This window comes from Oryctolagus cuniculus, chromosome 1, assembly GCF_964237555.1.
Source record: "Oryctolagus cuniculus chromosome 1, mOryCun1.1, whole genome shotgun sequence".
Lineage (NCBI taxonomy): Eukaryota > Metazoa > Chordata > Mammalia > Lagomorpha > Leporidae > Oryctolagus > Oryctolagus cuniculus.
Genome location: NC_091432.1, coordinates 228,242,935 through 228,267,638, shown reverse-complemented (window position 1 = coordinate 228,267,638; position 24,704 = coordinate 228,242,935). Strand labels below are relative to the sequence as shown.

Below are 24,704 nucleotides of genomic sequence, written 5' to 3'. Positions count from 1 at the left end.
AGTTTCAGAGAAACTGCCTACTACGCATGTGAGTTTAAGGCAGATAAAAAGGCACCCAGTTGTAGCCTAAACACTGGCTTGAGTGGTCTTTTAATTCTTATTTTCTGATTTTTCCCCTTGGGCTTACCTGGGAGTTATTCTAGGCAGAGACTGTGGCTTACTCATTTCTCTTTCCATTACCTGGCTTGGTAATGGTGCATAGTAGGCATTCTCCCAGGACTTGCCGAGTGGGTGCATTAAAAAGGAGTTAGAAGCAACTTTACTTAGTAGCTCCCAGGCTAATCTATCTTTGAAATAATTTGACTGCTTCACCTTTAGAGTTTATAGTATTAAACTGTGATAGAAGTGAAGGCATAGAAATTTGTATTTATGGGTAATAAATCTCAAGTTTTATTTATATTTCCTCTCTTTTTAAAAATTTATTTATAATTATTTATTTATTTATTTGAAAGGCAGAGTTAGCGAGAGAGAGAGGTCTTCCATCTGCTCGTTCAGTCTCCCAAATGGCTACAACGGCCAGAGCTGAGCCACTCCGAAACCGGGAGCCAGGAGCTTCTTTTGGGTTTCCCAAGTTCGTGCAGGGGCCCAAAGACTTGGGCCATCCTCTGCTGCTTTCCCAGCGCATTAGCAGGGTGCTGGATTGGAATGTGGAGCAGCTGGGACTCAAACTAGCCCCCATATGGGATGCCATTGCCGCAGGCAGTAGCTTCACCTGCTATGCCCTAGCGCCGTCCCAGGTTTTATTTTCTCAGCAGAGGTTTTTATTGAGACATTGTGCCAATGTATTTACAAAACAGTGGATTTTGAAATTTGTGAGTTGACCTAATGACACGGGGTCAGTTACGAGTTTTTGGTGTGATGATGGGGTTCACAGGGCCATTTCCTCCGAACTTGCTCCTCTGTTGTAGAGTTTATTTCCCAAAGGCTCACTGAGTGGGGAAAGTAGTGATAACCATGCTGAGGCCTTTTCAATTCATCTTCCAGTTAAGCATAAAGGGTTTGACTGTAGAATCTAGAAAAGGGTGTTACTTTGGTGGGGGCTTGTATTTTGAAAATTGCTGAAAGAAAGTACAAATTTTATTTTAGGGTAGAGAGGACATTAAGAAAATTAATCAGGTAACTTAATTTAGTTTTTCTATTCTGTTTCTTTGTAAGAAAGGAAGTGCATGTTTGGCTCAGTGAGAAATTTAACTCTTAAAGATTACAATTCATTAAAATGGGTAGAAGATTAATATTTAGTCTGTCAAGATCAATACTGTCCCCTCTTTGCACTAATTGTCAGAATACCGCGCGAGGGCCGCTGAAGGGTAGTGGTGTGCGGCAGGACCCTCACATCACAGAGAGATGATTCAAAGGCAAACTGTCCTGCACCCTCTGGTATCGACTTGCAAATTAGCATCTGGAATCTAATTAAACAAGCTTAATGAAAGTAGCAGCTGAATGCTGCTGGAAAAGACAATCAGCTTTTTTCCCCTTCTCTGATAGATACTCTGCACCATTGAAGTTGGTCACCAAACACGTCGTGTGAGCACAGTTAAAAAAATTAGCATTTATTTGAAGAATAGAAACTGTTTTTCATTCTGTTATGCATTTGGCATGCTCTGGCGTCCCATGAGAGCCATGCCACAGCAGAGAGTGCACAATATTTATAAATCCATGACAGGCAATAATAGCAACTTGAAAAATTCTTTTGCTAGAATCTCAAGTTGAGAGCTGCCAAAAGCTGAGAGGATCAGATCTGCAGTGGCAGCTGCTGTGCCCTACAGTTAGAATTCTAGACTTTGAAGATGCTCAGCTTAAAGAAATGAAGACTGCAGGCTTAGCCAATTTTTGCAGGTTTCTAGAGCTCTGGCTCTCTGCCTTTTGAAGATGAGTTGCTGAAGCTCCTACCACTGCCTGAGGCATGCTAACACCGGCAGGATCTTTTTTCCCCTAGCCTTGGTGTGTCTTCAGTTTTAAGTAGCACATGCTTACTCAGTGCCAACCGTGATGGTCCTTTCTCTGGTTGCAATACCGAGGGGTGAGCTCTTACCCTGCACCCTTCAGAGAGAAGCTACGAAGATAGATGGCGACGTATACAAGTGCCACTTCAGCCATCTGATTTATGGAGTCATATTTCATCACCCGGCAAGTGCTAGCCTCTAGAGAAGCCCTTATGGATGGCTAAAGATGTGAGCAGCTATCGCCCTAAAGGCTTGTGGTTACCTCATAGACCTGATGCCAAACACCTAGCTGCCGAGGAAACAGAATTAATCTGTCATTGCAGGCAGCTATAGATCCACTTTAAATAATGAAAGAGTTGAAACCAATATGGTGTTCTGACAGCAAAGCTTGGAAGTAACTGTATTTTTAAGTTCAGTAATGGAAAGAGACTGAAGTTGGAGATTCATTTGTGCTTTGCAGATGGACAGTAGTGTGAGAGAGCTGCATTATTTTGATTAAAAAAAAAATCTGTTCGGTTTGCACATAGCATAGTCAGATGGAGGGGGCACAGAGTTCGGGAGCTAGGGGGTTGCACTGCGAGTCTGTCTCCGCAGTGCTCACTGCCTCACTCTGGACACCTGGGGGTCCTCCTCTGAGATGGGGACCCACAGAGTGCTGTGAAGGTTAGAGGTGAGCTGGGGGCACCTATAGTGGTTCAGACAGAATCGACTAAAATAGGGCAGCTGCTTGTATTTTTGCAGTTATTCAATAGCAGCATCACATAGCAACGACTAATGTGATTATTTGTGCTGTCATCCCGCCTGGCGACCTGTAGTATAGGACAGACAGACAGGATCCTTCTTTCCCCTCTCAGCTCACTGTCAGAGATGGGCCTCTCTGTGGTCATGAAGACAGATGATGAAGCCTGCTTCACACCTAACACAGGCAGTGAAAGTGTTTGCGTTTTTACGATGGGGGAGGTGTGGAAATACAGTAGTCAAAATAGTTGGGCCTTAGGTTATACCATCTCTGTTCTTATAGCTTTTTCTGCTGTAGCTCATTCACTTTTCAATGTTCCTGTGAGTTCAGCCTTTTGTGTTATCCGCGTTTTTATAGAGCAGAAAATTGGAAGTATCAGGAGGTCAGTTACTTTCTCTGAGGTCACACACCTGGTCAGTGAAGGATTCAGGATTTGAACCCTGATCAGTCTGACTTCAGACCCAGCCTGCTGCTAAAATCAATCACTGATATTCTGCCTCTTTGCTGGGCCTGGAATTCTCTGCCAACAGAGAGGCGAGGACATCTTAATCCAGGTGAGCAGAGGTGTGGGTTGCTCTGGCTGTTCCTTTTTCCTGATGAGGGCTTGTGACAATGTGTGACAAGTGTCAGAGGAGGTGGGTAAACCTCTGTGGTGAGCTCTGTGATTGGAAGGAACCCATGAACACAAAGGTGCAAGCAAGTCAGAGGTAGACACTGGTAAGTCGGAATGAGTCATTGAGCTGTGGAAGATCCTTATTTCTTCTCTTTGAATTATAAGGGTTTTTGTTTTGTTTTGTTTTGTTTGTTTTTTTTATCTTTTAAATAACCTCCACCTAAATATCTGTGATTGTTGTTTTTTCCCTAGAATTTTCAAATATTCTTATAAGAGAGCTGTTTTCTGTAGCTTGCTGAGGTACAGAGAGCATAGCTTTCTTCAGATTTAGTAATGAGACCAAGAAATCTTTAAATATTGGTGAATAGCATTTGTCCATTTGATGCAAATCATGAATAACTTGAACAAAAATAAAAAAAAATCAGCAAGACTATCGTATTTGAATAATGAGGTGCTCTTTTTTTCCCCAACTGCCAAAACTTTTTAATCTTCGTCAACAATTGTTCTGTCCTCCATCTTATTTAGGTTGCATCTGTGGACTGTGAGCTCAGGAGCCCTGACAAGCGGCATATGAATTCTGTATTCATTAGTGATCTTGATCCAAATGCCTCTGTCCCTGCCACGGGGGCTCAGGTGTGGAAGCTGCTGGCTAATCCCACCAGCTGACATTCAGAGGTTTAATGACTCCATAGGAAGGTGACCACTCGCTGGGAGGTTTGCTGGCGGAACCCACGCAGCAGACAATGGAGATCAAGGAAGACTATCAGTGTTTAGCCCAAGCACCTTCCTGTGCAACTTGAACCCTGTTGGCATCAAACACAGAATTTTAAGTAAATGCAAAATTAAAAAAAAAAATCTGGCCTTGGATAACTATTACAAACAATGATTTTCCTGTCTGCATTGGTGGTGTTTAAGACTATTTTTCTTGTGGTACTTTAATGATGTCAGCTTAATGAGCTGAACTCGACTGTCTTTTGCAGATCTTCGATTTTAAGGTTATGTTTGTCTGGTGGTTGCATCTGTTTAGGTATCGTGTAGATATGGGGGAAAACGTGTGATGAGAAACCAAATTCTCTCTTACCAAGTGCTTTTAAGGATTTATGCTAGTATTTTTGTTTATTGTGATCTCTGGCTTTTAAACATTTACTGTTAGAACATGAGTTTATTGATTGACTGTGACATTTTACTAGATGTTTTGCCTTTTTTTTAGCTCCTCCATTCTAAAACTGTTGGATGCCTTATTGTTACTATTATTTAATAACTGCTTCACTAATATATAATTCATTTAAGTGTACAATTCTGTGGATTTAGTGTATTCACAGGGTTATACAGCTGTCAGCGTGATTCTAGGACATTTTCATCACCTTCCAAAGAAATCCCCCATACCTGTTAGCAGTTACTCCCTATTTCCCCCAGCTACAACTCATTTCTGTCTGTCTAAACTTAACTATTCTGTATTCTGAGCATTTCATGTGAATGTAATCATACAATTTGTAGTCTGGTGACTGGCTGGCTGCTTTTCCTTATTGGTCTGTTTTCATAGTATTTTTATCCAGGTCATAGCAAGTGTCAGTACTTCACTCCCTTTGTGTGGCTGAATAGTATTCCATTCTAAGGACATACCACATTTTCTTCATCATTATTGATAAACATTTGGCCTGTTTTCATGTTAGGGCTGTATTCATAACATTGACAGGAACATCATAGACATGTTTTTGTGTGGACCCATGCTGTGATTTCTCTTGGACATGTACCAAAGAGCAGGGTTGCTGGGTTGTTTGGTAGCTTTTGCCACTAAGTGTTTGAAGGTTCCAGTTTCTGCACATCATCACCAACACTTACCATCCATCTTTTTTTTTTTTTTTTTTTGATATTGCGTTGTGGTTTAGGTGGATTCTATTGGTTAAGTACTTGTACTACTATGGAAATGTTTAGCTGGAACAGTTTTAATGTTTAACACACCTCTGTCTTGGATTTGGGATGTAATTGGGTTGATTGCACATTTCTTTTTACATACTGAAAAATCCCAATTTTAGAGGCTGTTCCTGAGCCTGTTTCTGTCATTGTTTTTGGTGGTAATTCCTGTTGATTGGCTTTCCTTAAGACAGAAAGTGTTAGACATAGTAAGTTGAGGCTCTGTTGTTGGATCAAAATATGTATTAATTTTCCTCATTAATTTTCTCTGTGGTTTTGTTTATTGTAAAACAATAGTTTTTTTATTAATTTATCTTGATTGACTTTTTTTTTTTTAAAGATCTATTTATTTACTTGAAAGTCAGTGTTACACAGAGAGAGAAGGAGAAGCAGAGAGAGAGAGAGAGAGAGAGAGGTCTTCCATTTGCTGGTTTACTCCCCAGTTGGCTGCAATGGCCAGACCTGCACGGATCCAAAGCCAGGAGCCAGGAGCTTCTTCCAGATCCCCTGTGCGGGTGCAGGGGCCCAAGGACTTGGGCCATCTGCCACTGCTTTCCCAGGCCATAGCAGAGAGCTGGATCGAAAGTGCAACAGCCAGGACTCGAACCAGCGCCCATTTTGGGTGTGGGCACTGCAGGCGGCTGCTTTACCCGCTACGCCACAGTGCTGGCCCCAACAATAGGTTTTAAAGATGTCAGGCCCCTCATCCCTGGGAACCTGTATAGAGTTATTCCAGTAGTGGTAACCAGTCAGTTTGAGAGATGAGCAGATATTGAAGTTGGCGTTTATGGTTTAGTGGGTGATTTGGAGAATTACCCATTAAACCTGTAGAATAGACAATAATCAGAAATACTGTTGATGGTTAAAGCATCACACCAGCATCATTTTGAACTACCCCCTCCCCCTTTTAAAATGTGAGTTGGAGCCCACTGGTAGCCTTGTTGGAAAAACAAAGAGGCGCCTTGAATTAGGGTTGCTGCTGTAGGTTTTCTTGCTCACCGTTACATTTTGTGAAATCTTACAGAGCATGGTTTTCTTTGCTCTTACACCTGATGATTCAAGAGCAATAGTTTCAGAGTAAGTACAGCTTAGTCTTTCTTGACTTGGAAACAGTCACTCAGATGTCCCTCTGGCCACGTCCATTCATTCCTGATCACTAGAGCCCGTGGCAGTGACTGGTTATCATTTTCACCCTTGCTATTGGTGAAGTTAAACGTGGAGTATTTCAGGGAAGGGGTGAAGTCTGCCTTCTTACTCGGGAAATAAAAAGGGATTTGATGGAAGGAGTTGGAGAAGGAAAAGTGTAGTTTTCCAAAATCCCCACTAGCAGGGGATGGGTTCCTCTTGGGGCTTGACCTCTGGAATTCAAGAATCACTGACCCATTGTCAATTTTGAAGGTCTCTATTTCCAATTCTTTGACAAATAATGAAAAGACAGCTGCCAGTGGTATACTAGCATACTTATTGACTTTGTTCATTTTTCTACCAAAAATGTTTCTGTGCTGAAATTTTTTCCTGTATTCCACACTGCTACCTGCACACTCAATTCCATGTTCTTAACAGTATGTAATCGGTCATTGTGTGCGTGAAATAAGCCATTCTGTATGGTGCTGGAAATTCCTTACACAGCTATTGGCAACTTAGATTGAGAAGGAGGCATTATCTAACTCTGGTAGATGATGCATTTCTTTGGAGCAGCTGTTCCATTTGAACTGTTTGTGCTTTACATATTTCCTATAGCTGTGAAATGTAGGGGAAAATATACCATACAGGAGAAATATTTTATCAAGTATATTGCTTGCTGCATCTGTGGAAAAAATCCAGCAGGTGAAATGTAACTTCTCTGTGACCCCAGAGGCTGTTTAATCAGAGAAGCAAAACTAGATTCAAGGATAGTATTCAGTTAGAATAAATGTTTGGTGACTTCCAGCTGTATAGATGAAATTAAAAGGAAGATATTATTGGTAATAAAATATTCTGCCACATGAAATCAAAGAGAAAATGGGTTTCCTTGCCCCCCCTTTTTTTTCCAAACTGAATTATCTTCACTAACTTGAATCTTAATTACATAATTTAAGGCACTAAAAATGCTCTGTTCATCCAGTTTGTCTTTTTTCTGTTTCTGAAACCAACTCAAGATTTGGAATATCATAGCTCCTTTGGAAAAGAAATAAAAGAAGCTTTCTGATTCTATTCTGTTCTGGAAATCTATTTGTAAAAATTTTGAATCATAACCAGTTCCCATACAGTGGCTTTTTTGTGGGAAAACAAACCCCTGTGAATTTTGCTTTTGGAGGGGGGCTGTCTTACAAATCCAAGAGGTCACCATGACTTGAGGCTTACAAGCCCTTGAACAATGGATTTGCACGTTTCTTGTGTACAGGTTTGAGAAATACAGGATGTGAAATATAGGATCGAGCGTTACTGGATGGTAGCTTAGAATCTTATAAGTTTTTCCTTGGCAGGTAATTTGGCATAAATTGTTAATGTAAATCTGGGTTAGTGGTGAAGACGTTATTTTAGTAAAAAAGATAAACTGCTGATTAATTCAGCATAGAACTCAATTACAAATTGAAAGTGTCTCTGCGGGACTCCTGGGCCCTAAAGACAGCAGATGTTGAATTGAGACTCTAGCATATTTCACAGTGGTATGAAATATTAACATGGTTTATTATACTTGTGTGGTGTGCAGTCTCCGAAAGGGGGAGTGACGGCGTGCGGGTGTGCAAAGCCGCCCAGCATTACATGTTTTCTAATACACGCTGAAGCGTGATTAAGGATTTTAGGAAAGTTTGTTTTGTTTCTTTCTGTTTTTCTTTCTTTTTTTTTTTTTTTGAAATAGACTTTGTGGAAAAATTAAGTTTAAAATAAATTTAGGACTAAATATTTAAATGTAGTGCCTGTGTAGGTTTATATTATACATGTAAATTAAACATAAAATAAAAAAGAGTAAACTTATAAATTCAGGGCATTTAAATGTTAAATAGGACAGCTACCCATGAGAGCAGGAGGACTTGAGGTCATCAACTGTGTTTCACTGCATTATCAGCCTTTGTGGGCGGGAGTGTTCAGAATCCTGCTGTATAGCTTCTGCCTCCTGATCTAAAGCATATGGTGATTTTAAAACGCCCCTATATTTGCACAGGCAGGGAGTTTTGTTTCTAGCCAAAAAATGGGGGGTCACTTCACAGTTTTCCTCTATCTGTATCAACTTATGGGGGAAAAGTCAGCAAATTGTATATATCGGAAGATTTGAATAAACGGAACTGCCAATATTCTAAAGGCATTGGCAATTCTTAAGTAAAGAAGGATGAGAGTGAGTCGGCTTAGATGAGATATTCCAAAGCCATTATTCCTATTATGACAGTATTTTATTTTATTTTTTTGCATGACAGCCTGCATCAAGTGTAGATTTTGCTAGCCCAAGTAGAAGCAGTTCCAGAGGGGCCGGTGTTGTGGCGTAGTGGGTTAGGCTGCTGCTTACAGCACCGGCATCCTATATGGGCGCCAATTTGAGTCCCACCTCCTCCCAGTGGAAGATGGCTGAAGTCCTTGGGAGCCTACACCCATTTGGGAGACCCGAAAGAAGCTCTTGGCTTTGGCCTGGCCTAGCCCCAGCCATTACAGCCATTTGGGCAGTGAAACAGCATATGGAAGACCTACACCCCACCTCCCCATCTCTGCCTTTCAAATAAATCAATCTTTACCAGAAAAAAAAAAAAAAAAGGAAACAGTTCCCGAGTTAGCCAAATGTTTATGCTGCAAACAGCCATACCCTGGATACCTTCTGTTCTGAAAGCTTCTTTGAAAAAGGTGTTCTTTCTTTAAAAAAAAAAAAAAAAAAAAAAATCAGCAGTGGACAAGGGGTGCTGTTGGAGTCGCCGTCATGACCCTCATAAGCTGTTGATGGGTGGTGGTCCTTCAGAGGATGGGCTTGTGTTCCATTGGCCCAAGTTTAATTGAACATGCTCTGTGCCCGGTGGTGAGACAAGAGCCCTTTCTTAGTGACAGGCCCACAAACAGCTGCAAGCATGGCATGAAAGGTGCGATCCAGCCAAAGAGGCCAGTGGAGCTGGCACGAGAGAGGGACTGATGGGCTGTGTCTGGGGTCTTGAAGATGGCCTCCAAGGGCCGGCGACTCCTCACTTCTTGTCTGGGATTTGAAGCAGGTGGGAGAGAGAGACGAAGAGCAGCTCATACTGAGGCACATGGGCTCTGGGTCTGACTTAAGTTTTGTAATTCCCAAAGTTTGGACAGCCGAGCGTATTTGGAAACAGGAAAACAAAACTCCAGACAGTGCCTCACGTTGCCTGGGTGGTCATTTCTCCAGTCAGAGTGGCCTTTTAATTAGCACCCGCTCTTCAGCATGAGGGCTGGCCAGAGCCTGGCATCCTGTCCCTGCGTGTGACTGTCTCGTTCAGAAAACTGCCACGTTCCATTAGAGGTGGTGCAGCTCGGCAGTGGGTGCGGGCGCCGTGTAGACTTTCAAATGTCCTTTGAGATTCGCGTTGCAGTGTAATTGGGAGGTGCTGGTACTTAACTGTGTTGTGCATGGCGGAATGTGAGATTACCTGCTGTAATGAGACCCCAGCAGCATACCTCAGGAAGGTAGTTAAAGTTTTAACCTTCCCAGATACTGTTACTTTTGGCTTTTTGTGAGGTAATTTATACCTCACTCCCCTAATCTGGAAATTGTGCATAAACAAACAAAAAAAATGATATGAGTTGTGCTAAAAAGCTGTTTTAAAATTCCACCTGGTGGTGCAGATTTTTGGAAGTATTTGCAGTGAACATTGCATCCTGGAATGTAGTCACGTCCTAGTAGTTAGTTGTCGCCTTGTCATGACGTCGGAGCGCTCACATGCCAGCAGTTTTGCTGACATTAGAACTGCAGTGGAACCAGCGTTAAAAAGATTCAAGGACCAGTTCATTTTGACTCCTGGGCAGAAATGATGGCTTTTAACTCAGGTGAACAGGACTGGGGGCTGGATCACAAGCTTCGTGGGGGCCTGGGTTTGATGATGGCTTTTTGCCACTTGTCACCCTTTTTGCATCAGTTCATAAAACAAATTCACTCCTAGGTTGGGCCGTAGTAGGTCGTCCTTCAGGGCAGTGTTAGGGGCTGTGTTTGTAACACAGGAATCAGTCTTAGCAGAAATTTCCTCTTGACCTCTAAAGAAAATTAAAGTGTGCATGTGCTCCTTGGCTTTAGCTAAGATTTCTGATCAACAAATGACCTGATGGCAAAATAAAGTAGTGTCTTCTTATTGATATCCTGGATAGTCAGGAAACAGTTTGACTCACTCTGTTGAGAAATTTTAAACGTGTATGTTAGGGAGAAATAAACATGGGACTGCGGTGCCTATGGAGTCAGCCTTACAAGTTTGTGTCCTGGGTTTGGTGAGCCTAGATCCTGCAGTGGATGCCCATAGGCTGTTCTTCATTTCACCAAATATAGCAGAGTATTGCGAAGGCATGATCAAAGTGATACATTTGCAACTGTGAAGTAACTTTAGGGTGAAGTGCTTAAGAAACCAGAGTGTCAGGGCCCACACTGTGGCTCACTTGGTTAATCCTCCGCCTGCGGCGCCGGCATCCCGTATGGGTGCCGGGTTCTAGTCCTGGTTGCTCCACTTCCAGTCCAGCTCTCTGCTGTGGCCCGGGAAGGCAGTGGAGGATGGCCCAAGTGCTTGGGCCCCTGCACCCACATGGGAGACATGGAGGAAGCTCTTGGCTCCTGGCTTCGGATCAGCACAGCGCCTGCCGAGGCGGCCATTTGGGGGGTTAACCAATGGAAGGAAGATCTTTCTCAGTCTCTCTCTCTCATTGTCTATAACTCTACCTGTCAAATAAATTTAAAAAAAAAAAATGACTTACCAGTTACTGGTAATTAAGGACTAGACAAATGTTAATATTTTTGGAGACCTAATAGTTTGGAGTTTCTGTTTTGTTGGATGAAAATAAAAAAAAAAAAATCATGGGCTCTGGAGCCAGACAAAACTGTGCTAAGGCTCAGACCTTCAGTTGTTGGCTGTGAGCTTTTGGGTTAGTCATTCCCCTCCTGTGAGTCCTGGCTTCCAAAATTTGTAAAATGGGGATAAGGGAAGTACCACCTTCAACGGCTGTTTTGAGAACTAAGTGGAGAAATGTACTTAGCCCCAGCCTGCTTGTGGTACATTGAGGTCCTCCCGCTGCCTGCTGTTTGAATAGGATAGAGGAGCCCCTTCTTCAGACATGGCTGTGAGCTCTGTGTGGACTGTGCCCATGGGAACAAACCCTCAGTGTTGGGGGTTTATCAGCCTTCCGTGTGCAGCCCGTGGAGAGGGGAACAGGGTGGCAGCTGCTGGTGGTGACTGGGCTCTCCCACCCAGTTCCTTTGCTTCCCTGGGCCCTTCCCCCAGTGCCCTCCTTGCCTGGGTGGTCTCCTGTCCTCCATCCCCTCCTGGAGATTCCCTCTACCAGTCAGCCAATCCCTTGTGCTTTGTCACACCCCAGAGGCCAGACCCGTGCCTCTGAGAGTCCCTTAGCACTCAGAAGTGGCTTTTACGAGTTAGTTGTAGCTTAGGGCTCCCTCACCCTACCCCCAGTAACCTCAGTAGACTTTCAGTGGCTCTAACTTTATCTTTTGGTCCCTTTTGAAGGGTGCCAGCGGCAGAAGCTTACCAGTGTCTAGAAAATACAGTTGAGTTAACCATTGTCTTCCTTCCATCTACCAGAAAGGTAGCTGCCCAGAAGTTACAAAGGGCCTCTGTAAAGGCTCTGTCTGCTCTGATGGGTGGGCAGAGCTGGCAGCTGGTACAGGAAGTCAGGGCAGCACCACCCTCTTCCTCATCCTTCCTCCTCTCCCGCTGCCACCTCTCCTCGGGAAGATTCTGATAATTTTTTAAAAAGATTTATTTATTGACTTAAAAACATTTCTTTATTTGAAAGGCAGAGTCACAGAGAGAAAGACAAGCAGACGGTCAGACAGAGACAGACAGATCTTCCATCCGCTGGTTCACTCCTCAGATGACTGTAACAGTTGGGCCTGGGCCAGACTGAAGCCAGGAGCCAGGAGCTTCAGCCAGGTCTGATGTGGCTGGCAGGGTGGCAGGGGCCCAAGGACTTGGGTCATCTTTCTCTGCCTTCCCAGGGGCGCTAGCAGGGAGCTGGATCAGAAGTGGAGCAGCCAGGACTCAACTACCACCCATTTCAGATGCTGGCGCTGCAGGCAGCCATTTTACCCACTACACCACGACGCTGGCCCTGATTCTAATCATTTTCTCTCTTGTCTCTTGCTCTTGGTATCTCTTCCACCACTGCTTCTGGTTGCAGTTTCTTTTCTTTCTTTCTTTTTTTTTTTTTTTTAATTTATTTTGAGAGGTAGAGTTACAGACAGTGAGAGGGAGAGACAGAGAGAAAGGTCTTCCTTCTGTAGGTTCACTCTCCAATTGGCAGCAATGGCCAGAGCTGTGTCGATCTGAAGCCAGGAGCCAGGCGCCTCCTCCCAGTCTCCCATATGGGTACAGGGGCCCAAGGACTTGGGCCATCTTCTACTGCTCTCCCAGGCCACAGCAGAGAGCTGGATTGGAAGTGGAGCATCCAGGACTAGAATCGGCGCCCATATGGGATGCCGATGCCGCAGGTGGAGGATTAACCTGCTGTGCCATGGCACCAGCCGCTGGCTGCAGTTTCTAAAAGCATAGCTGTAACCACGTCATTGCTCAATTTAAAATCCAGTGCTTTGCACGAAGAGCTGCTGACTGGCTATGTGGCCGTGAGGTTTGCTCGGATCCAGCCATTACTGAATTGCCCACCTGACTGTATCTTTCTCCTTCTCATTCATGGCTCTTGGCCTGCTATCCCCACCACCCTTTGGTTTGGCTGCCTTTCTCTCATTATTTCCAGATTTGTCCAATGTTCATCACACGCACCCCATGGAACCTTGAAACACCTGTCATTGCATTGTCAGAACTCTCTCCCGAGGAGTGCGTACTGCTCTTGGTGAGGGTGAGACTGTCCCGTCCTCCTGGCTCAGCCTGATCCCAGCATGGCGTCTGCAGGGTCCCTGCCAGCTGAGTGAGCTGAGCTGACCGGGGCATTTCTGTCAGAGTTGTACATCATTTGATTTGTGACCACATTGAAAGTTCCTACAGGGCCAGCGCCGCGGCTCACTAGGCTAATCCTCCGCCTAGCGGCGCCGGCACACTGGGTTCTAGTCCCGGTCGGGCACCGGATTCTGTCCCGGTTGCCCCTCTTCCAGGCCAGCTCTCTGCTGTGGCCAGGGAGTGCAGTGGAGGATGGCCCAGGTGCTTGGGCCCTGCACCCCATGGGAGACCAGGAAAAGCACCTGGCTCCTGGCTCCTGCCATCGGATCAGCGCGGTGCGCTGGCCGCAGCGCGCTGGCCGCGGCGGCCATTGGAGGGTGAACCAACGGCAAAGGAAGACCTTTCTCTCTGTCTCTCTCTCTCACTGTCCACTCTGCCTGTCAAAAAAAGAAAGTTCCTACAGTGAGGGTGCTCTGGACTTTGCGGATCTGCGGATCCTTCCCGTGCCTTGTGAGTCTGCAGAAGCAGGACTGTGCAGTGGAACACAGTCGCCCCAGCCTCCCAGCATGCGCCCTGCACCTGGCTATGGTTCTATCCTCCAGGATTCCCAGCTGGGTGGGCTCTGTGTGAACATTGAGCTCCTGCTGGCTTCTCGCCCTGGTTTGAGCGTGACTGAATTTCTGTCATCACTTTCTCTATTTTCCTGAGAATTCTAGTGTGAGCTTCTTTCTTACCTTCGTTGTGACCTGTGAACAGCTTGACTTCATTTTTCCTTGTTTTCAGGTGATCACCCTTTCAGGGTCTCTGGAAATTTATGGCCAGGGCAGTCACTAGATGTGTTGTCTGACAGAGAGGGAGAGATATCACTACGATCTTACAGTATTTGAGGCAGCTTGGTTTTCTTTTTGAGGTTTATGAGTATATTTCTTGCTTTCTTTAAACCCAGTCTTTCTTGTTTTTTTTTTTTTTTTTCTTTTTTTTTCCTCCTCTGATTACATTTGATTCAGTGCAGCCTTGGAAATATATATTTGTGCACACATGCCGTGAACACTGATTTCTCCTTGTGAGAAGCAATATGTTCTCATTTCTTTTGGTCCTCTTCCCTCTGGAAGCTTAGGGATGTTTCCTTCCATTCCTTGTCACAGATTTCTGCAAAACCACTTGCCCGCCACTGATTTTCCTAATGGTGGGCTGGGAAGACAGGCTTTGATGATGCCAGGCACGAAGGCGGCACAGATTCCTGCTGTCCTGCTTAAATAGTTGTGTGCCTTTGGGTGCCCCCAGCAGCCTTCTGAGAGCCTTGGTTCCTCGTCTGTGGAACCAAGATGGGGAGGCGACAGGGAATCTCGGTGTGTGGCTCAGATGTGGAGACGGGGGTGCCCCGTGTCGCCTTTTCTCTTCTACTCTGGAACTTGGTGACAGATCCGTCTGTGAGATTGGGGTCGGGGCATTCCTGTGCTCTTCATCCCTGCCACAGTGCTTGCACAGGGCACTGTCCTCTTTTCCTGTAGCGGGTTAGTACTGTGTTCCTGAGTGACCCGGCTCTCCAGGGTTTTCCTCGTTCTGTGCTTGCCTTTTCTGATCTCTGGCGGGCTCTGACACCTCTTTTCCTACCCACGTGTTGGGAACAGGCCTTTGTACATTTGGTGGTCTGGGATAGGTCCTGTTGGCAGCTCCCCTAAACACAAGCACCTCTCTTCACATCCCATGCCCCCAGCAAGTGCTTCCTTCATTATCTGCATCACCTGGAGAGGCTGTGTGCATGCACGTGCACACAAACCATGGAGGAAAGAAGCAGCAGCTCTGGACCTTAAGCCACGGCCCTCGCCGGCCTCCCTGCGCTGTGGCACACTTGGCAGCAGTGCGGCTCAGGTATGCTTAGCAACCCCGGGGTGTTTTCCTCAGGCAGGCTCTGTCTACCAAACAGATCATGCCAAACCCAAAACTTGGACACCTTTGCTTTTGTCACACAGCCCAGTCTGAAAAACATGAATGAGTTTTTTCCACTACGAAAGATGTAGCTACACGTGGGATACATCAGGTCTGTTACACAGTACAGGAAGCATACTGCTTGGTTGCAGAGGTGGGTTGAGTTGGGTTTTAAGCACTTTTTTGAGCTCTTTAAATTTATTCAACCATCAGCCGTTAATGACTCCTTCAGGCCGCATCAGTGGCTTGCTTGGAACTTCAGCCTGTCCACAGGCCATGGAAAGCATGGCATTCTTCCCTATGTTAACTGTCTTTGAAAGGTCCTGAGTTGGGACTGGTGCAGGTGTGGATTTTTCACCACTTGATGTGGCTCTTAAAATTTGAGTTTGACAAAGTCATGCATGCATTTACAATGACTGTTCCATTTTTCCATTTGTTGACAGAAGTGCCAAGCACTGTGCTAGTTGCTGGGATACAGAGATGGAGAAGGTGGAGGTGCTCTGCACCAGAGGGGTGCAGAGTCTTCTTAGATCCAAACCCTTACCACATCCAGGCTTTGCTCTGCTCTATGGCCAATCACCAGAGCAACAGAATCTTTTTGCTAAATTTCCAATCAAATGCCGAAAGATAATACAGATTTTTCTAAGATGAATTTGGACCAACATCTTCAATTCTTGTTTAAATTTTTTGATTGACAAACAATATAGATTTGTCATACATAGCATAATTTGAAATGGCTAAATTGAGATAACTGACATGTACTTTTCCTCATACTTGTGACTGAGAGCAGTTAAACTCTGTGATTTTTCAAGACTCAGATATATGATACATTGTTGCTATCTATAATCACCATTTTGTACAATAGATGAATCTCTTCTGCCCAAAGGAAATTTTGTATCACAGGACCACAACTTCATGTTTCAGTTCTTGCTGCATTGTTTAAATGAAGAACACATTGTGGTGAAGTAAATGTAGGTTCCACAGCAGGTGGGACAGTTGAGGAGGAATGTGCAAGTTTAGCTAGGATGCCATCCCATCCACGTTCAGGAGTACCCCTGCCCCCCAGTTCCTGGTCACAGAGATGGGGTACTCTGGAAGAGGGCAGAGCCAGAGGGAGCCCTGTTCTTCATGGGGGGGGTGGGGAGACTGAGTATTTTTACCCCTTTACATCATCTCCTCAGCTACATAAATGGAATATATTTTCTAGCAAATAGTCTTTTTAATTCTTTTTAAATTCTTCAGAAAATTTTAGTTACAAATTAATTTTTCAAGTGACTGGCCATTTATGTGTGTTTTCACATTTCAAAGCTGTATGAGAATAGCTTGCTAGGTTTGCAGTCGAATACGTATTTAATATTTTGCCTGTCTCGCTACAAGTAACACACTGTTCAGTATGCGTAGCTGAACATTCAAATGGAGAGGGTTTATTTAAAGAGGATTAATTCGCTGTTGAGCTGTCCAGGATGCCTGCTGGGCAGCACCCCTGCATTTCACTCTGGCGACATCCCCAATCTCAGGATCACTTTAGTGAGAAGAGAAAGTCGATTGTAACCATAGACAAGAATAATGTGGAGAAGTTTCTTTGCAGCACTATTTTGGATCTGCACCATAGTGGAGGCCGAGGTAATCTATCAGTGTGTGAGTGTCTACAAAATGCAACTCTCTAGATAACAGGTTTAAAGTAAAGATTTAATACAGCCTCCATCTCCTGTGATGTTGCAGTGACAGTTTAAAACTCATTCTCTAAATCTCAGCAGACTTTATAGCTAGCAGTGGGCCAATATAAAGTTTAATAGCATTACAACACATAAATCATCTTTTAAAGATGCTACTAGTAGCTCCAATATTAAATGCACACAATCGTCTGTGTTATAAATAATTTATCAAACACCGTTTCAGATTAGCCTTCCATGCTGAGTTATTTATTTTAGCCTTTTCTGTACGATTCCTAAGGCACTTTTTGAAAGATCCATTACTGGTCAGTTTAATGAACTTGGGGGTCTGTTTTGTCCCCTCAAGCACTCGGGTACAGCTGTGGTGACCATTACGTGGCCGACGCAGACCTCTCTGTGCCTTTTACAAGTGCTGCCCATTTGTCATGTAGCGGTAAATGGAGCTGCACATTGGAGTCCAGGGACACATTGTGCGATGCAGTGATGGAGACAAACAGATAGCTCTATAAAGTGCTGCTTGTCACAGCTGACTTGCAGCACAGTACATCACTCTTAGTGTAATCTCATTTAAGGAGCAGGGGTGGCCCGGGGGACTGATATTCCCAGTTAGTTTGGTCTTTGTAGCCATAAAGCAGGAAGTGTTCCTTTTATATTCTCTGAACTTTTAGGGAGTGTGCTTTTTGCTTGGATTAATTATTACAGGAACTTCTCCATGGCACCGTGTGACGATCTGTCAGCAGGTTTTTTGGATCTCCTTCTCCTGGTCTGGGGTTTGGCACAGGCAGTCACTATGTGGAGACAAACTGTTTGTGGGAGCCCTCTGGCTTGCTTTATTAAATAAGTTCCCAGTTATTAAGCAGTGGCTATGTGCCAGACTCTATTGAAGGTGCTTTCTCTACCTTGATTCTAATTTTTGCAGTGATCCTGTGAGGAAGGATTTTTTTTTAACCATATTGCAGAGGAGGAAGGTAAACTCAGGGAGGTAAAGTGACCCGTCCCAGGTTGCACAGCAGTAAGTAGGAGACTCAGATGCAAACTCAGCCTGGCTGCCTCCATGTCTACAAGATGGGGAACCTGGGTTCCCTGGCTGCCATTCGGGGTCACGGTAGTTTTGGCTTAGCGTATCAAAGTTAAGGGAAGCTGCCATTGGCTTGGAGAGGGGCTGAGTTCTGCTGGGCCATCTACACGCTGAATCCCAGTTCCCTTGTGACTTGTGACATAAATCCGTGAGCAGCTGCTGGGGGAGGTTGCTTGCCCTGGCAGTGGGAGGGAGTGTCGCACCTGGGTCTGACCAGCTGGGGTCACGGACTCTGCAGCACCCCAGTTGGAGCCCCTTCTTAGCAGCTGTCCTCGGGCAGATGCTTCCCAGGACTCGGATCACTCGGCATCTTCCAGAAGAGGCAGGTGCAATTTCCCTATGAAAAGTTAGAAACAGTGTTTCCTGCATTCATTATGGACCAGAGACAGATGAAAACGTGGTGTTTTCCCCACCTCTTGTCTTTAGCCTGTGGTTTTTCATGGTGGTTTTCTTAAGTGTTTGTTAGCACATGCTAAACACAAAAGTTGTTTAATTGTGAAATTCCGCTATAAAGAAAGCAGAGTGTGGATATGCCTGGTAGCATATTTGCATATGTGTCTGGAATTCTGTATGTGGAACACTGTGATCAAATAATGAGCACATGAGGCAGTTCCTGGAACACAGTAGGTCAGCATGAATGTTTGTTGAGGATGCTGTGTAAGGAATGGGCAGACAAGAGAAGCTTGGTAATTCTCACCCTTTTTGTCTCATGAGGGTTTTGTTGGTGAGAGGGTGGACTATGAAAATAAGACCTCAGGGCTCTGTGCCCATCTCAGACCGTGCATTGTGGAAATGCTACTTCCACCTGACGGAGAGTGAAGAAGGTCCTTCATGTGGTCATTTGCATATTTGGGGGAGCATTGTTGAGAAACACGATGTTTCCCACCCCCAGCAGAAATGACCCTCAAGGGAGCTGTTAGTTGGCCCAAACAGACATTGGCAATGAACGTCCATCTTTCTCTTAAACTTGCCTAGGGTCTGAGGACCTTGGGTGTGGGAAGAGACACAGTCTGCATCAGGAAGCTGGTGTCCAGCATCGTGCCTGGCTGAGGAGCCTCCGCAGCCGTGCCGTGGCCTGACTCCATCCTGCTGGGCCAGCTCGGCTGTGTGCTTGCTAGTGCGTGACCTTGGGTGCTGCTAGGCTCACTCGTAGGCATAGTTTCTGGCAGTGTCAACTGCAGAAGAAGTTTGTGGAGCAGGGAGGAGTAAAATGATTCTGGCCATCCAAGTTCCCGCCCTAGTTCTCAGCATGTGACAGTAGGTGCCCAGGGGAAGGAAGGGTCACGCCATCCCCACAGGAGGAGGTGGGGTGGGGCAAGCTGTGGGATTTACTTCCTTAAGGTTACCTTCCCTAGAATTGGTGGGGAGAAAAGAAATATAGAAGATGTATATTCCCATTTCTTAAAAGTCTTTACACTTAAGAGCACACATGATAATTTGATGAATAAATCAAACTATACATATTTCAGAATCTGCACATTTTAAAGCTGTATCAGTTATCTACTCACATTACAGGATGTTTGCAGAATAGAGTAAGAATCACGTGTAATCTCACAGTGCTGTCAGCTTACTGCTTGCTGTCTGTGCCCAGTTGGATTGATTGACACTAGATATGCATGTCCAATATATGTATGTTTTAATATCCTCTAAAGCCTTCCCATTCCCATCATCAAATGAAATCATTTGGGAAATTTAATTTTTTTGAGAGGCAGAGATGGAAGGACAGGTATAAAAAGAGAGCGAAAGACGGAGGAACCTAGAGAGAGCCTTGTATTGGCTGAGACAGGGCCAGGCTGAAGCTGGAAGCCGGGAACTAAATCCAGGTGGGTGACGAGCCCAGTAACTTGAGTCTTCATTGCAGCCTACCAGGGTCTACATTAGCAGGAAGCTGGAGTGGGGAACTAGAGCTGGGAATTGACCGTAGCCACTCCAGGTGTCGTAACTGCTAGGGTGAACACCGCTCCCCATTTGAGAACCCTGAAGCTGCAGGCCTGCACGGTGCTGCCAGGGTTTGTGAGTCCGTTAGTGCCGACGCTGGATCAAGGTGCCAGCAACACTGAGGAGGAAATGAAGCTGCAGAGGAGCTGGTAGACAGGAGCGCGGCGGGGATAAGCAGGGTGCGCCCCGGTGCGCACACGTGCTCACACGCATGCCCGCATGCGCCTAGGCTCGGGTAACCGGCGAAGCTAGCTGGGATGAGGTTTCATTTGCTCAGTCAGTGGTTGGATTTTGCTGTCTGTGCCATGGCTTCAGCAGCGGCCATCTCCTTACCTAAGGTGCTTTCTTTGCCGCCCACCCTGGTTTCTGGTAAGGCTTTGGAATCCCAGGAGAGAATTTGGGATCCTGATTGAACACATTCTCCCAAGACTGTAGATGTGCAAGAGAACACCTGGCTTCACCGGCCTCACGTAGGTACCACTCGGGGGTGAACGAACCTGGAAGATGAAAATCAAAAGAATGCAGAGCCCCTGCTGTTGGTTTGCTGAGGATCCCACTTCCCACAGAGCCTTCCTGTCCTCCTCTGAGTCTGTAGAGGGCGCTCGTGTTCCTGGAATCCCAGCCTGACGGGGTAGACACAGAAGCAGGAGCCCTGAGTGGGCCCAGATCTTCTCACAACTTAGGCCGGTGAATCTGCCGTTTGAGGATCTCAAGCTGGACTTTGGGGTGGAGTGCTTGGGTTGAGCTTGCGTGTTTATGGCCTCCCATGCCCCCAAGGATTGGGAAGGGGGTTCAGCACAGGTTAGATTCCTTTCTTTGGGAGGTTGGTCAGTTTGTCTTTGTTGAGTCAAGAGCTTGAACGTGGGTGTTCCCCAGCTGCTACCTGCTAGTGTCCGGTGCTGTTTTCTGAGTGCCTGGGGCTCTCTTTGAAGCGTTGCTGACCCAACCAGTATGTGTGCAGTTCCTTCTCCATCGTCCTGTAATGTTTATCACAATGCCTCATACTGCTGGGATCTGATGCCCCACTGGACTCTCTGCCTAGAGGGTCAGGATTCTGGGGCTCTTCCCTCTCTGCAGACTGGCACGTGATAGACCGTGTTGGCTAAGAAAGCAGTGCCAGTATGGGCACTGGTTCAAGTCCTGCCTGCTCCATTTCTGACCCAGCTCCCTGCTAATGGCTTGGGAGAAGCAGTGCAAGATGGTCCAAGTACTTGGGCCCCTGCACCCATGTGAGAGACCCAGACAAAGCTCCTAGCTTTGGCCTGGCCCAGCCCTGACTGTTGCAGCCATCTGAGAAGTGAACCAGCAGATGGAAGATATCCCCCCCTCCCCAACCCTTTCAAAATAAATGAATGAATCAGCAGTTAATCACCCAGTCACCAGTAACTCTTCAGCTCTTCAGACCTAGACATGTTGGTTAGAGGCACAGCAAATGAGAAGGGAGTCACAGAAGTGAATCACTGCATTGAACTTGGAGGTTTGTTCGTGGGAGGAGATGGACTCTCTTGGTAAGAGACTCCATCCCTGGCCTGCCGGCGTTCCCCCAGAATTCCTGTTTGTTGTGTTCTTTCATTCTGTGTTAACTTTCTCCATTATGTTCCAGGAAATAGTTTCAACCACTGTAGGATGTTTTAAGTCAGAGGTTAGCAAACTAAGCCTGTGGGCCAAATCCAGCCTGCCACCTGTTTTTCTAATAATTTTACTGGAACACAGTCATGCCCATCTATTTATGGGCTGTGCATGGCCCTTTTGTGCTGCCATGACGGTGTTGAGTACTTGTGACAGAAGACTTTATGCCCAGAAAGCCGAAAACACTTGCTTCCTACCCTCTACAAGACAAGCATAGTGCCCCGTTGGAGGTGATACAGGTCCCCGTGCTGTGGTGGTGGCATCTGTGAAGCAGTGCTGGGCGAGGCGTGCATGGGGAGGGGTTTGGAGGGCCCAGTCTAGATGTAGAGTGGGCGCTACATCTGGAACACAGGCGTTGGAAGCAGTGCCTCCTCCGGTGAGTCTGCACGCCGTGTGTGCAGGCGCTTGGTGACAGAGCAGTCCTCAGTTCCGGCTGTGTCGTCACTGCTGCTGTTCTCTCGCAGGAGGAGGAGGCCAAGAAGCTGGTGAGTGAAGCCATTGCAGCTGGCGTCTTCAACGACCTGGGCTCCGGCAGCAACATCGACCTCTGTGTCATCAGCAAGAGCAAGCTGGATTTCCTCCGCCCGTACACAGTGCCCAACAAGAAGGGGACCAGGTGAGCGGACACGACAGTCTTCTCTCCCCGTGTCCCTTGACTTCGTGGCCACCTTTGAGATTGCTGTAGCAGCTGCACAGCTGTCACTGATTCTCTCCCACGTGTCTCTCCCACCGCAGTCAGCCGTGCCCAGAGACTCTGGAGGCACTGTTTGCTTTATGGTGGCGGGCTGCAGAGCACTGGTGGGAGAGGCAGAACGGGCCACAGGGAGCCTGGGCTGCAGCTGGGGAGTGGAGATTTAAGAATCTCGGGGTTCTGTGGAAGGCTGCGTTGGTCAGGGAAGCCAGCCCTTCGCTTTTCCTGTGGTCCAAGGCTCCTGATAGCGCTAAAGCAGTGGGTTGGAGTCTCTGAGCATCAGTCTTGGAGCTTGTGGTGTTTGCCCTGCCACAGGAAGTCGTGTCATTGAGCCCGTCGTGTTTGTGCAGGCCCAGCTCAGAGCAGTGGCACAGGGCATGGGGCTGTGGGGGGCCATGCTGAACAGATGCCTCGCGGTGTTGGCTGCGGACCATCCTGGAGCCTGAGCAGCTCAGGAGATGGCTCCCTGGGCTCTGCCTCTACCCTCTGTGCTCAGCTCATGCAGCCATATCTATAAGCCTGCTACCTCCATTCAGCCTGCAGCAAGGCCAGAGGCTGGCAGGCACTTCCCCTTCTAGAACACACACACGCAGCTCCACAGCAGGCCCGAGTCACAGGAAGGACAGAACATTCAGAGCCAGCCTCGTGTCCATCTGCCGGGACAGGGCAGCTGAGCCGAGAGCTCTGGCACAGGGTTTGGGGACTGCCAGTGGCTTGCTTGGTGACTTTGGGCTCACTGGTCTCCCCATCTTTGATGTGTTGGAGCTAGACCTGGTGATCTGGGACAAGCCCACATAGTTCTGGGCCTTGGGCGGAGAAAAGGCTTGGCCATGCACCCTGAGGATGGGAACCCAGCTCTGCATGGCTCACTTGTGTGGGTGTCTGCAGGTGCTGCCTGACATGAACAGAGGTGACAGGGTAGGGGGAAGTGGTTCCACTCTTTCCAAGCTGGACAGTGGCCGAGGATTCTGGGACCCTGGAAGGCAGCATTTGCAGTTGCACAAGGTACCCACGCTCAGCGCAGGAGTCTTGTCCGGAAGGGAGTGCAGCAGCTGCACGTCCTGCTTCCTGGCTGCTTCCCCAGCTCATCCGTGGAGCAGAATGGAAGCAGCAGCAACAGGTGGCCCCACCAGCTAGCATGGCACTCACATAGATGTGAGCCGGAAGGGGCCAGGCGTGCAGTGGGTGTGCAGCACCTGCCCTCTGGGGCGAGCTGCTGCCCGGGGGGGCTTTAGATTCAGTGTCCACACTCTGAAATCTCTGTCGCCTGGCTGTGCCAGGGACCGCTGAGAACCCTCTCCCAGAGTGGGCAGTCAGCAGGGGCAGAGCCAGAGAGAGGCCTAGGCAGGCGTCCTGTGGCCAGCAGTGCCCTGTGGATCCCTGCTGCTGTCTGCGGACTGCTGAGAGCAGGTGCTGTCCGCACGCTGCCCCGACAGCAAGGTGCTGTTCACACGCACGACGGGGCATACAGGGTCAGCATGGTGGGGATGAGCGGCCGCAGGGACAGAGCTGTTGCTGCTGCTGTCTGAATCCACAAAAGGGGGTCGTGGGGGTGTGGGGAAAGGTTCTGCAGAGACTGCCCCGGCTCCCGACCAGACTGAACGCCGCTCTGTTCTGCGTCCTGCTCCCTCTGAGCCTCAGTGCCCATTCGAGAGGGTGGGTGTTTGAGCACAGCCAGCGGCCTTCTGTTTGTGCTGCCAGGTTGACAGAAATAGTGTCCCAGCTAGGACAGAGTAGGGCAGTCAGGTGTGTGTTCCATTCGACGCTATCATGAATGAACCATTCAGAAGTCACATGTTGCAGAGGCTGCCTGCCTGCAGGAGGGCCCAGCAGGGTCAGGCAGTTCCCCTTCCTTGAGTGTTGAGAGGGGTCTGCCCTGGAGCACAGGTACACTGTGCTTCCAGTGGTTTTTAGAATGTGTGATGTCATAGTGAAGTCGTCTTGTAGCTGACAGAGGACAACAGCTGTTGGATGAGGGGTTCTGCAGGTGCCTTAGCATGCTGGGCCATTCCAGCACGTGCAGGGGTGGCGAGGCAGGGAAGGACATGGTGCTCGCTCAGTGCCACAGGCACTGACTCACCCCTGCGAGTGTACTGTAGGTGCCTATGGTTGTCCCCACTTTGTAGTACAGGAGCACTGGAGGAAAGGGAGCCCCCCCGGCCACCCCACTGGAGGCAGACCCTAACTCCATGCTTCTGTTGCCGCACACCAGGTCTGGCCGGTACAGGTGTGAGAAGGGGACCACTGCGGTCCTCTCCGAGAAGGTCACCGCGCTGGAAATCGAGGTGCTGGAGGAGACCGTGCAGACCATGGACACGTCCTGAGGGCACCAGCGCCGGGCACCAGCAGCCCCGAGACACACTCGTCTCATTGATGTCAGCTGAATGAAACTCAATAAAATATGGGAACCAGATTGGGTGGCTGAAGCCTGGGGACCGTGTGGTTTTTTGGTAAACTCCCCTCCCACCCCCCGGGCCCCTGGCTGCGGCCCCCTCACACCAGCGTGGTGCAGTGGCACCGCCCGAAACAG

The 24,704-nt window shown here is 47.3% G+C and overlaps 1 protein-coding gene and 1 long non-coding RNA gene across 2 annotated transcripts in view; one reads left to right on the top strand and one right to left on the bottom strand.

The window, feature by feature from the left end:
* The window catches only part of PSMB7 (proteasome 20S subunit beta 7), a 67,804-nt gene extending 43,204 nt beyond the window's left edge, over positions 1-24,600 (top strand). Inside the window, exons 7-8 of the mRNA XM_051840570.2 lie at positions 21,948-22,099; positions 24,387-24,600. Of these exons, the coding sequence (XP_051696530.2) occupies positions 21,948-22,099; positions 24,387-24,498 (264 nt within the window). The 3' untranslated portion in view covers positions 24,499-24,600. The remainder of the gene's footprint in view (positions 1-21,947; positions 22,100-24,386) is intronic.
* LOC138845193 (uncharacterized) lies at positions 14,183-21,175 on the bottom strand. The gene is made up of 2 exons (XR_011382036.1): positions 18,330-21,175; positions 14,183-18,253 (listed from the first exon to the last, which is right to left on the bottom strand). It is a non-coding gene; the product is annotated as an uncharacterized lncRNA (long non-coding RNA).
* Positions 24,601-24,704: the final 104 nt, after the last annotated feature.